Source organism: Rhinoraja longicauda, chromosome 35 (assembly GCF_053455715.1).
Source record: "Rhinoraja longicauda isolate Sanriku21f chromosome 35, sRhiLon1.1, whole genome shotgun sequence".
Classification (NCBI taxonomy): domain Eukaryota; kingdom Metazoa; phylum Chordata; class Chondrichthyes; order Rajiformes; family Arhynchobatidae; genus Rhinoraja; species Rhinoraja longicauda.
In genome coordinates, this window is record NC_135987.1 from 22,124,417 (window position 1) to 22,137,845 (window position 13,429).

The 13,429-nt window shown below is 48.4% G+C and overlaps 2 protein-coding genes across 4 annotated transcripts in view; one reads left to right on the top strand and one right to left on the bottom strand.

Moving 5' to 3' along the window:
- The window catches only part of mtg1 (mitochondrial ribosome-associated GTPase 1), a 24,769-nt gene extending 20,114 nt beyond the window's left edge, over positions 1-4,655 (top strand). For both annotated transcript variants that reach the window (XM_078428576.1, XM_078428575.1), the window contains exon 11: positions 491-4,655. In XM_078428576.1, the coding sequence (XP_078284702.1) occupies positions 491-588 (98 nt within the window). In that variant the 3' untranslated portion in view covers positions 589-4,655. The remainder of the gene's footprint in view (positions 1-490) is intronic.
- On the bottom strand, positions 3,960-11,878 carry sprn (shadow of prion protein). 2 transcript variants are annotated; one of them, XM_078428578.1, is made up of 2 exons: positions 9,317-9,524; positions 3,960-6,905 (listed from the first exon to the last, which is right to left on the bottom strand). In XM_078428578.1, the coding sequence occupies exon 2, from the start codon at positions 6,796-6,798 to the stop codon at positions 6,358-6,360; it is 441 nt and encodes a 146-aa protein (XP_078284704.1). In that variant the 5' UTR covers positions 6,799-6,905; positions 9,317-9,524; the 3' UTR covers positions 3,960-6,357. The 2 variants fall into 2 exon arrangements, with proteins under 2 accessions (XP_078284704.1, XP_078284703.1); XM_078428577.1 differs by lacking the exon at positions 9,317-9,524 and adding an exon at positions 11,720-11,878 and having other exon boundaries at positions 3,961-6,905.
- Between the last annotated feature and the right edge of the window lie 1,551 nt (positions 11,879-13,429).

Sequence of the window (13,429 nt, forward strand, 5' to 3'; positions counted from 1 at the left end):
AATATTGTGCAACGTTTAGAAAGAGTAGATATAGATCGCATTTTCCACATGTGGGGAGAGCTCAAACAGATTCCTGTCAGCATCAAACAGGCAGCATCGTAAGTCTGTGGTGAAAATGTGCAATTCCATGTGCTGGGATAGGTTAAGGCAAATAGCACAGAGGCATTTAGGGGGGTTGGGGGGGGGCTAAACATTGGAAGGGGGGCAATAGAGGGACACTCCAAGATGTCACAGCAAGGATGGGGGTATCAATGCTGGCAGAGGCTCACTGGGCTGAATGTCCTGTATCTGTGCCTCTTGCAATATATGGTATGGACAGCGCTGTATATATTTGTGAGCTGTGAGTAATTAAAAACCTGTCTAGTACTAAGTTGGATAAGATACCATATTAGTATTATTAAATACATTTTTGTTGCTCCTTCCTTTATAAAGGAAGATCGGCCTCTCCACGATTTGGGGAAAATTAACCCTCATTGCTGCAACTTTCCAGGTGACGTGAAAGTTCTCATGCCCAACTACAGTGCAGCTGCATACGACTTCATCAGATTGTTCCGGAAAGGAGAACTGGGGAAGGTTATGCTGGACTGAACTTCATACGACTGGTCTGAAAATCGGAGAAGCATACTTTACTGGAGATTTTGGGTGTTAGGCAGGCGAGAGGATCTCGTCTGGCCCAGTATCATGGAATGCTCATTGAAAAGGTAAAAGCTGCTGAACGTACAGGCTATGTCTGCCGTCTTGTAACATACATGTGCTCTGTATGTATGAGCAAACTCAAGGATAAAGGAAAAAGAACTACAGGTCCTTCTGCAGAAACACAGCTGCAGAAAAAGGTAGAGTTAAATATTGAACCCATCCCATCTGAAGACCCGTCTGAAGAAGGGTCTCGACCCAAAACGTCACCCACCCCTTCTCTCCAGAGATGCTGCCTGTCCCGCTGAGTTACTCCAACTTTTTGTGTCTATCTTCGGTTTAAACCAACATCTGCAGTTCCTTCTCCACATCACAAGGCAGGGTCCATTCTGGGGTTAGGAGGGAAATATAAAATAACTGATTAATTTACCGAAATTTATGGAACTGCTTATGGTGTTCCAGCTAAATTACATTAAAAATCCAGGTTGTGACTCATTAAATGTGGCGTTACTGGAATGTTTGTTGAAGTGGTGTGTCGCTGGTGGTATTGATGGGCAGTGTGAGTTTGTGGTATTTACTCAGCAGCACTATTGGACTGGAGGCAGGAAAAGGTGTTGGGTAGACTGATGGGACTGAAGGCTGATAAATCCCCAGGGCCTGATGGTCTGCATCCCAGGGTACTTAAGGAGATGGCTCTAGAAATCGTGGACGCATTGGTGATCATTTTCCAATGTTCCATAGATTCAGGATCAGTTCCTGTGGATTGGAGGGTAGCTAATGTTATCCCACTTTTTAAGAAAGGAGGGAGAGAGAAAACGGGAAATTATAGATCAGTTTGTCTGACATCAGTGGTGGGGAAGATGCTGGAGTCAATTATAAAAGACGAAATTGTACAGGGCCCTGGTGAGACCGCACCTGGAGTACTGTGCAGTTTTGGTCTCCAAATTTGAGGAAGGATATTCTTGCTATTGAGGGCGTGCAGCATAGGTTTACTAGGTTAATTCCCGGAATGGCGGGACTGTCATATGTTGAAAGACTGGAGCGACTAGGCTTGTATATACTGGAATTTAGAAGGATGAGAGGGGATCTTATCGAAACATATAAGATTATTAAGGGGTTGGACACGTTAGAGGCAGGAAACATGTTCCCAATGTTGGGGGAGTCCAGAACCAGGGGCCACAGTTTAAGAATAAGGGGTAGGCCATTTAGAACGGAGATAAGGAAAAACTTTATCAGTCAGAGAGTTGTAAATCTGTGGAATTCTCTGCCTCAGAAGGCAGTGGAGGCCAATTCTCTGAATGCTTTCAAGGGAGAGCTAGATAGAGCTCTTAATGATAGCGGAGTCAGGAGGTATGGGGATAGGGCAGGAACGGGGTACTGATTGAGAATGATCAGCCATGATCACATTGAATGGTGGTGCTGGCTCGAAGGGCCGAATGGCCTACTCCTGCACCTATTGTCTATTGAGGTCCCCAGGAAGACCTGGCTCTGAAATCCATCGTTGTACAAGCAAACAATGTCTCCGTTAGTTGTACTTGATTGTGGATGTTTGGCCTAGAGACTTCAAACTTTATAATATTGAACAATGTATGTCAAAAGTGACTGCACTGTCAAACATTCATGTAAACTTGATTCAAAAAGTCTTGTTTGAATCTTGCTGGCGCCCTGACTATCATGATGGTATCTACAGCGACCGGCTGCAAATGAGTGACCGTCTGATGTTATTTGTCACTCGTTTTCCACCACTGAGAAACTGTATGTTTCTGACTCACGGATAAATAGTTTTCAGGACAGTTCAGGAACAGAGACCCCTTGTGTAACCCAGGTACTGCTGAGCTCTGGTGTATTTACATCATTCACGTTAACGATATTCATTTTGCGCACTGTGTCCTATCATCCATTCCAGTGATGCCCTCAGTCATTGCTACTGCTTTGATGGCATATATATTTTGTCAACTTGTTAATAAAGACAATTTCTTTTTAATACTATAGAGGAGAAGGTATCCGAATCAGACATAAACACAGAAAATTTTCCGCAAATCGGGCAACATTGGAGAGAAATGTTTGGTTTAGTTTATTATTGTCACGTGTACCGAAGTACAGTGAAAAGCTTTTGTTTGCCTGCTATCCAGTTAACAAGAAGACTATTCATGATTACAATCAAGCCGTCCACAGTGCAGATACAGGATAAACATTTAATGCAGGATAAAGTCCTATTAACGATAGTTCAAAGATCTCCAATAAGGTAGATGGAAAGTCAGGACCACTCTCGAGCTGATGAGAGGACAACTGGGAAGAAACTGTCCCTGAATCTGGAGGTGTGCGTTATCACACTTCTGTACCTCATGCCTGATGGGAGAGGTGAGAACAGGGAGTGACCGGGGTGAGACTGGTCCTTGATTATGCTGGCGGCTTTGCTGAGGCAGCGTGGTGCAGATGGAGTCAGTGGAAGGGAGGTTGATTTGCGTGATGGTCTGGGCTACATCCACAACTCTGCAATTTATTGTGGTCTTGGATGGAGCTGTCCCGAACCCATTTAATATTTCAGGGCAAAATCCTTACAACAGAATTTACAGAATGTAAATTGCAATCAATCTGCTAGTGATGTACATAAAATGTACATGATAAAGATTGCTTTTAGAATTTTAAACAATAGCATTGAACTGAATCTGTAAGCTGATTCCATCTTGAATCCAGATATATGAAGCAGTAATTGCTGATATTTTAAGGATGTGCGCCATTAAATCAATTATACCATTGTCCCACCATGTAACCCATAAAATATAGTTTTATTTAAAATAAAGCTGTTACCATAACCCTGGCATCTGTCGTATTGCAAGCATTTGCGAGGTTATTCCCAGACGAGCCCTCAATACGACACAGGTCTTCCTGATGGTGAGACCCATGCTTATCTAATGGTCTCAGCTCATCAAAAGGAAGCCACGATAACAGGTGACAAACTACCCAGCCTTCCTTTAAGCTCTTGCCTTGTAAAATCCCATTACTGGCAGGAACAAATTAGTTCACCTTGTTGTCCCTTGACCTGGTTACATTCTTGGTCAAATCTACCAGCGTTTCTTTAAAGAACATGGAAAGTTTAGAGAGATACAGCTTGGAAATAGGCCCTTTATGAATGAATGAATGAATAAGTTTATTGGCCAAGTATGCATATACAAGGAATGTGCCTTGGTGCTCCACTCTGCCAAGTCATAGAAACATAGAAAATAGGTGCAGGAGTAGGCCATTCGGCCCTTCGAGCCTGCACCACCATTCAATATGATCATGGCTGATCAAGTCCATGCTGACCATCCATTTACACGAAGCTAATCTAATTTTGTTCGCTCCATATTGTCACCAAGTCTCCCTAGATTCTATCACTAAGCTTCACATGGGAAACAATGCCCAGCTGAGGGACGCTGGGGACATTTGTCGCGGCCGGCATGCCTGCTCAGGCAATCGGTTAGTCCGGGCTTTGATCAATGAGCCAGTTATTGATCATACAGGAAATCTGGTTGTTTAAAGAACCAGATTTGTGTTCAGTCAAACTTGATGCAATACACCAGCCTCGCTGAAATAGATATTAACAATCAATATTTGCGTGAATTCCTTTATTTAGGCAGATATGTTTAAATACTACGCATTCCAAACAATGTGAAAACAGTAAAATCTTACAACATTGATACAATGTGTTGCATGCAAGCTGTACACAGTTTTCCTAAAATGGTTATCAATCCGTGTAACATCAAAAGTGTTAAAATTCATCGTTTGTACGATATAAATACTACAACCTCAACAATGTTTCTTCAACAATTGTTGACAAAGTTGTGTTAATAGCGGCTGTATTAAACGCTGTTAGTGCATATAAAATGGAAACATCATTCTGGCCACACAACTTTATAAAAGTTTCTAAAGTATTATTTTTACCACTTAAAATATTTCAAACATCACTTCCACATTTTGAATATTAAAGAAACCACAAACAGATTACAGCCTATCACTACGACAGCTACTGTTCTGTTGGGGGGGGGGGGGGGGGGGTGATTCCACAAGTTTCCCCACGGCCATTTAATTTAAAAAACGAATCTTCTACTGAGAAAATAATCTAACATTTAAAGGAGAATTAGTTTGGGCATGATTTTTTATTTGAAATTTTCAAGATGAACTGAGAAATTGTTGTTGGGTAAGAGTATCAAGTGTAAAGGGGCAAGTTGGAGTTAGCAATCGACCGTGATTCTGACCCAGAATGTATCTGTCCCTATGCTCTTTATTTTGTGTTGAAAGATTTGGAATAAAATTATAACTTGATGGGTTTTAATTTTGGTTTAGGTTTACATTTGCCACATGTAGCCAGATAGTGTAAAGCTTTACATGTTGTCCAGTCAAATCACACCATACATAAACACAATCAAGCTGTACAGAAGCACAGTAGGTAGAGCAAAAACAAACTGCCCACGTGTATAATGTAGTTTAACAGCTTCACAGTTAGAATGCAATGTCTGCAATGAGATAGGTTGGAAGATTGGGATTACACTGTACTATTACAGTCTAAACTAGAGTCTTAGATTAACCTTGCAGACACCTGGGGCAAAGCTGCCATGCTACAATGGGCTACAAAGTACAGATGAGCAATACCACTGACAACAACACATCCCTCCCAGTGTGGTAATGAGAATGGTCCATGGAATGCTGTCACCCATGCCACCAGTCCTGATGTGTTCGTGCACAGTCACCATGGCAGGTGTCAGATCGGCCTTGCCAACAGTAAACCCACGGAAGCTGACTGGCCGGATGAGGTTCCCAGCCGTGTGCTCAGAACCTGCATGGACCACTTGGCAGAAGTATTCGTGGACATCTTTATTCTCTCTGTACTTCATTCTGAGGCTCCAGGTTCAGGGACAGTTTCTTCCCAGCTGATACGGTCCTCTCATCAGCTAGAGTGCGGTCCTGACCTCATTGGAGACCTTTGAACTATCTTTAATCGGACTTTATCAGACTTGTATCTCACACTAAATGTTATCTCCTTTGTCTGTGCACTGCACACAGCTTTACTGTAATCGTATAATTTTTTCTTTGACTGGATAGCACACAAACAAAAACTTTTAATTGTACCTTGGTACACATGACAATAATAAACTAAACTAAACCAACTGTTTCAAGAAGACCACTATTATCTCAGTGCCAAAGACAACAAAGGCAGCATGTTTTAATGACTAATCACTGGATATTTTTAAGACAGAGATAGATAGATCTTGATTAGTACGGGTGTCAAGGCGTATGGAGAGAAGGCAGGAGAATGGGGTTAGGAGGGAGAGATAGATCAGCCATGATTGAATGGTGGAGTAGACTTGATGGGCTAAATCTCCTAATTCTGCTCCTATCCCTTATGACTCGAGTCCAGTGGCTTCGGTATAATCCATCATGAAGTGCTCTGAGGGACTGGTGATGGCTCACATCAACTCCAGCCTCAGACACCTAGACCCACTGTTGTTTGCTTACCGTGACAACAGGTCCACAGCAGACCCCATCTCCCCGACCTCCCACTCATCCCTGGAATAAGTGCTTGTAGTGATCACTCGTCTTACTTGTTGGGGAACTATGTTAGAAGGCTTACACTCTACCACATTGTCTACATCATTCGGCGCTCTAACATGAAGCAGACGAATAGACTTCCTAAAGGAGCTGGCCACAGCCGCGGTGATACACAGGGTTACAAGTGGATCCAGTTTACAAGTGGGAACACTGGAAGGTGAGCATAATGCACATGGAGGGCAGGCTGTAGTCAGGCCATGTGGACATGGCTGATGACCCATAGGCCTCTGACGTGCAGTTCTGTTCTGTGGGACAGCTCTTGTCGACGTAGCGCTGGGCAAATACGTCCCAGGTCAGCCTGGACCTCTGCATCCCCCCGGCCATCATGCCGGCAGCCAGCCCAGCCGCAGCACCCGCCGCGGCCCCTGCCACTGCCAGCCGTGCCGGGGAGCCGAAGGAGCGGCTGCGAGACGGGTAGCGGGGCCGGGCTCGGGCTCGCGAGGAACGGAAACGGCCGCGGGCAGAGCCACGCGCAGACCCTCGCGCTCCTCCTCGCCCCCCCTTACACGTCACACTCTCACACAAGATGGCCGCCAGCAGCACCAACGTCCAGCACGTGGCCACCGTCTTGTTCATGGCCCCGCCTCCGGCACCTGCAGATATCAGACAGAGTTCAGCACATGGCCCCGCCTCCGGCACCTGCAGGGATCACAGAGTTCAGCACATGGCCCCGCCTCCGGCACCTGCAGGGATCACAGAGTTCAGCACATGACCCAGAGTTGGGTGTGAGGGTAGCTAATGTAACCCCACTTTTTAAAAAGGGAGGGAGAGAGAAAACGGGGAATTATAGACCAGTTAGCCTAACATCGGTAGTGGGGGAAATGCTAGAGTCAGTTATTAAAGATGTGATAGCATCACATTTGGAAAGTGGTGAAATCATCGGACAAAGTCAGCATGGATTTACAAAAGGCAAATCATGCCTGACGAATCTTATAGAATTTTTCGAGGATGTAACTAGTAGAGTGGATAAGGGAGAACCAGTCGATGTGTTGTATCTGGACTTTCAGAAAGCCTTCGACAAGGTCCCACATAGGAGATTGGGGTACAAACTTAAAGCACACGGTATTGGGGGTTCAGTGTTGAGGTGGATAGAGAATTGGTTGGCGGACAGGAAGCAAAGAGTAGGAATAAACTGGTCCTTTTCGGAATGGCAGGCAATGACTAGTGGGGTACCGCAAGGCTCAGTGCTGGGACCCCAGTTATTTACAATATATATTAATGATTTGGACGAGGGAATTGAATGCAATATCTCTAAGTTTGCGAATGACACGAAGCTGGGTGGCAGTGTTAGCTGCGAGGAGGATGCTAGGAGGCTGCAGAGTGACTTGGATAGATTAGGAGAGTGGGCAAATGCATGGCAGATGCAATATAATGTGGATAAATGTGAGGTTATCCACTTTGGCGGCAAGAACAGGAAAGCAGAGTATTACCTGAATGGTGGCCAATTAGGAAAAGGGGAGATGCAACGTGACCTGGGTGTCATGGTGCACCCGTCATTGAAAGCAAGCGTGCAGGTGCAGCAGGCAGTGAAGAAAGCGAATGGTATGTTAGCATTCATAGCAAGAGGATTTGAGTTTAGGAGCAGGGAGGTTCTGCTGCAGTTGTACAGGGCCTTGGTGAGACCGCACCTGGAGTGTTGTGTACAGTTTTGGTCTCCTAATCTGAGGAAAGACATTCTAGCCTTAGAGGGAGTACAGAGAAGGTTCACCAGATTGATCCCTGGGATGGCAGGACTTTCATATGAAGAAAGACTGGATAGACTAGGCTTATACTCGCTGGAATTTATAAGACTGAGGGGGGATCTTATTGAAACATATAAAATTCTTAAGGGGTTGGAGAGGCTAGATGCGGGAAGATTGTTCCCGATGTTGGGGGAGTCCAGAACCAGGGGTCACAGCTTAAGGATAAGGGGGAAGTCTTTTAGGACCGAGATGAGAAAACATTTCTTCACACAGAGAGTGGTGAGTCTGGAATTCTCTGTCACAGAAGGTAGTTGAGGCCAGTTCATTGGCTATATTTAAGAGGGAGTTAGATGTGGCCCTTGTGGCTAAAGGGATCAGGGGGTATGGAGAGAAGGCAGGTACAGGTTACTGAGCTGGATGATCAGCCATGATCATATTGAATGGCAGTGCAGGCTCGAAGGGCCGAATGGCCTACTCCTGCACCTATTTTCTATGTTTCTACCAGGCATCGGGTTAGCAGAGCACTTAGATGAAGGGCACGTCTGCCCTCACATATACCAGGGCCTTTCTCAATGGCAGAATGGGCACTGAGCACAGACATACTCACCTGTAATCTTCATACATTCATACAGCGTACAGCATGGCAACAGGCCATTCTGCCCACCTTATTCATGCCAACCAGCTTGCCATTCTAGGCCAGACACATTTATAGTCAGAGCTAGCAAGCACAGAAGGCCCTTCAGCCAACCTTGTCTGCCAACCACATTGGCACTTCAATCTCCTCTGCCTGCACGTCATACATTTCCCTCCATTCCATACATATCCATGTACCTGTCCAAACATCTCTTAAACACCACCATCCGATCTGCCTCCACCAACACCCCTGTCAGCGCGTTCCAGGCACCCACCACCCTCTGTGTAAAAAACTTGCCCCGCAACATTTCCCCTCTCACCTGAAAGCAATGCCTTCCAGTGTTGGACAATCCCACTGAGAGGAAAGAAGCTTCTGATTACCTATTCTGTCGATACGTTCCATCATTTTATACACTTCTATCAACCTCCGTCATTCCAGGAGAACAATTCAAGTCTGTGCAGTGTGTAGCTAATAGCCCTAATGCAGGCAGCGTTGTAGTAAACCTCCGCTGCTGCTGCCCCGGGACCAATCGTTCTGAATATTTCACCATTATTTACCTTTTTGGGAATGCTGAGCCGCTTGTGTCCAGGAGCTGATGTCGACCTGTGGGACCTCAGGGTCCACACTTATTATTTCTATCACAATGTGATCGTCGCTGCCTTCACTGAAACAGGGGAAAAAACGTCTTCACATCAAAGCAAGAGAAAAATAACTGGGTTGATGAAAGCCATTCACTCATAGCCCAAGATTAGATCTTAATAGAAAATGGAAGGCTTACCATGAGATCAGACCACGGTCTGTAATTAGGACATGGTTTGCAATTGATTACATTATCAAACAACCTCCCAAAATGTTTGACGCGGCAGCTTTGATTGGTTGGTGCAGGTCAATGTGTTCACTTGTTTCATTGGTGAATAAACAGGTTGTCACAGCAACCATGTTTCTGCACCATATGATTTTCTCTCAATAAAGCTTTGAAGATGGTGATCACCATCGCAGCATCAACGCCATGGTGCCAACCGAGATAGAGCACGGAACAGTGCCAGCTTAGCATGACATTGGTCAAAACCATGTGCTTGTAGAACGCCTGCACCACCTTCTAATACAGCAACCCAACCCCACACATGGTCGCAGCATTATTTGATGATTTGGCTGTTTATCAGAGATATGCACAGGTGATACCAGGAGAACAGAAGGACAGAGACGTGGTTATTGTTGTGGTTCGTGTGTCGAGTGAAGGTGCTGATATCCTGTGTGTATTCAGTCTCTGTGCTGTACACCAGCGCTGCTCGCAGTCTCAGGCAGTGTGCTCTGCTCAATTCATGGTCACCATGGAAACTGCAACATTCATCTTCCACACACTCGTTCCCCAGGTGCCTGGTCTTTTTGGGGCAGACCCCTTCTTCGGTCTGAGTTGAAAAAAGGGTCCCCAACCCAAACGTCACCTGTCCATGTTCTCCAGAGATGCTGCCTGACCCGCTGAGTTACTCCAGCACTCTGTGTCTTTTGTGTATTAAGCAGCATCTGCAGTTCTATGTTTCTAACTCTACGCTAGCCTCCCCTGACTCTCACTCCCACGTCTCTCAGCCTCAGCCCCGCAGCTAGAGTTCCACCACTTGCCGCCTTTGACGAGGTATCTCACAGCTCTCTAAAGTCATGCCAAATGTTACAGCTCGCCGTACCACAGCTGCAGACATTCATAATCCTCCACTCTCCTCCCCATGTCCAACACTCCCCCCTCCATCTCCTGCCAGCACTTTGCCGCCATGCACTGTGCCATTTCACATTTCCCCACCCTGACCCCATCGTTCCTAATCTCTCTACCCCCACTCACCTGACCAGAAGTGCCAGAGAATGGAACTGAATATTGTCACATGTGACAAGTAACAGTGACATTCTTTGCTTGCACACCCAAGGTATGCAAAGAGTCGCCACGTAAAGGGCGCCAACAAAACAATTAGACAGTATCTCGCGCCAGGACCACATTTGTTCTCCCCCCCCCCCCTCCACCCCCACCCCACCCCTCCACCCCCCACCCCCCCCCTCCATCCCCCCCCCCCTCCATCCCCCCCCCCCCTCCACCCACCCCCCCCCCCCTCCATCACCCCCCCCACCCACCCCCTCCATCCCATCCCCACACCCCCCCATCCACCGTTTCCAACACGGCGATATTGTGGCCACACCCTGGGGCATCTGGCAACAACCATCAGTGTGAAACGAGGTTGCCGGCCTGAAACATCGCCGATCCATATTCCCCATGGATGCTGCCCGACCCGTGAGTTACTCCAGCACTCTGTGTCTTGTCCATTCAGTGAATAACCCATCACTACATCGCCATCACTAGAGACCCCACAACCCACAATATACTCTGTGCCAGCCCCGACCCCGCAGTGGGCGGGAGACGGGGGAGAGAAGGAGAGGAGGGAGGGAGGGATGGGGGTAAGAGAGAGGGGGAGGGAGAGAGGGGGAGAGAGGGGAGAGAGGGCAGAGAGGGGAGAGAGGGGCAGAGAGGGGGAGGGGAGAGAGGGGAGAGAGGGCAGAGAGGGGGAGGGAGAGAGGGGAGAGAGGTCAGAGAGGGCAGAGAGGGGAGAGAGGGGGAGGGGGAGGGGGCGGGCGGTGCGGGAGGGCCCTCCCCCTCCCCCCTCTCCCCTCTCCCCTCTCCCTCTCCCTCTCCCCTTCCCCTCTCCCTCTCCCCTCTCCCCTCCCTCTCCCCTCTCCCTCTCCCCTCTCCCCCTCTCCCTCCCCTCTCCCTCTCCATTCTCCTCTCCCTCTCCCTCTCCCTCTCCCTCTCCCTCTCCCTCCCTCTCCCTCTCCCCTCTCCCTCCCCCTCCCCCTCCCCCTCTCCCCTCCCCCTCTCCCTCTCCCTCTCCCCTCCCCCTCCCCCTCTCCCCTCTCCCTCTCCCCTCTCCCCTCCCCCTCTCCCCTCTCCCCTCTCCCCTCTCCCCTCTCCCCTCTCCCCTCCCCCTCCCCCTCTCCCCTCTCCCCTCTCCCTCTCCCTCTCCCCTCTCCTCTCCCTCTCCCCCTCTCCCTCTCCCCTCTCCCCTCTCCCTCTCCCCTCTCCCCTCCCCTCTCCCCTCTCCCTCTCCTCTCCCCTCTCCCCCTCTCCCTCTCCCTCTCCCCCCTCCCCCCATCCCCTCCCCTCTCCCCATCCCCCCCATCCCCATCCACCCCACCCACTCACCCCGATGCCCGCCCGGCTCCGGCTCCTCGCCCCGCCGACCAGACCGGTCCTCCGCCGCCGCCGCCGCCGCCACTGAAGATCAGCCTCCCGTGGAAGAGCGGAGAGAGAGGAGCGGGGGGAGGAGAGAGAGGGGAGAGCTGGGGCAGAGGGAGAGGGGGGGGGGGGGGGAGAGGGAGGGAGGGAGGGAGGGCCTGGATAGAGTGGATTGTGGAGAGGATGGTTCCACTAGTGGGAGAGTCTAGGATTGCCTCCGAATTAAAGGACGTTCTTTTAGGGAAGAAGCCGGGGAGGAATTTCTTTAGAAACATAGACAATAGGTGCTGGAGGAGGCCATTTGGCCCTTCGAGCTAGCAACGCCATTCATTGTGATCATGGCTGATCATCTACAATCAGTAACCCGTGCCTGCCTTCTCCCCATATCCCCTGATTCCACTAGCCCCTAGAGCTCTATCTAACTCTCTTTTAAATTCATCCAGTGAATTTGCCTCCACTGCCCTCTGTGGCAGAGAATTCCACAAATTCACAACTCTCTGGGTGAAAAGTTTTCTTCTCACCTCAGTTTTAAATGGCCTCCCCTTTATTCTTAGACTGCGTGGCCCCTGGTTCTGGACTCCCCCAACATTGGGAACATTTTCCTGCATCTTGCTTGTCTATTCCTTTTATGATTGTATACGTCTCTATAAGATCCCCTGTCATCCTTCTAAACTGCAGTGAATACAAGCCTAGTCTTTCCAATCTTTCCTCATATGACAGTCCCTCCATCCCAGGGATTAACCCTCGTAAACCTATGCTGCACTGCCTCAATTACAAGGATGTCCTTCCTCTAATTAGGAGACCAAAACTGCACACAATACTCCAGATGTGGTCTCACCAAGGCCCTATACAACTGCAGGATTTATTTGCTCCTGTACTCAAATCCTCTCGTTATGAAGGCCAACATGCCATTAGCTTTCTTCACTGCCTGCTGTACCTGCATGTTTACTTTGAGTGACTGGTGTACAAGGACACCACGGTCTCGTTGCACTTCCCATTTACCTAATCTGACACCATTGAGATAATAATCTGCCTCTTTATTGTTGCCATCAAAGGGTGGTGAATCTGTGGAATTCATTGCCACAGAAGGCTGTGGAGGTCAAGTCAGTGGATATTTTTAAGGTGCAGATAGATAGATTCTTGATTCGTACAGGTGTCAGGGGTTATGGGGAGAAGACAGGAGAATGGGGTTAGAAGCGAGATATAGATCAGCCATGATTGAATGGCAGAGTAGACTTGATGGGCTGAATGGCCTAATTCTACCCCTATCCCTTATGACTTTATGACCCTTTTGTCTTGGTTCTCCTCTACTGTCAGAGTGAGGCCCAATGCCAATTGGAGGAACAACATCTCGTATTTTGCTTGGGCAGTTGGAGTAACTCAGCGGGTCAGGCAGCATCTGTGGAGAGAAGGAATGCGTGACGTTTTGGGTTGAGACCATTCTTCAGTCCCTCAGTTGTGCCCAGTGTCACAGTGCCCAGTGTGTGACAGTGCCCAGTGTGACAGTGCCCAGTGTGTGACAGTGCCCAGTGTGTGACAGTGCCCAGGGTGTGATGCTTCCCAGGCTGTGATCTCTCCACGTTGCACAAGGATCCATTCGCATCGCAGCGGCACCGAGAGGGTTAACCCGGGCGGGGAGGCGGGGCGGGGATGATTGACGGGGCGGGTTCCCGGGCC

Bases quoted from the DNA above. Each gene is read 5' to 3' on its own strand.
- sprn (XM_078428578.1), bottom strand. From the start codon at position 6,798: ATGAACAAGACGGTGGCCACGTGCTGGACGTTGGTGCTGCTGGCGGCC.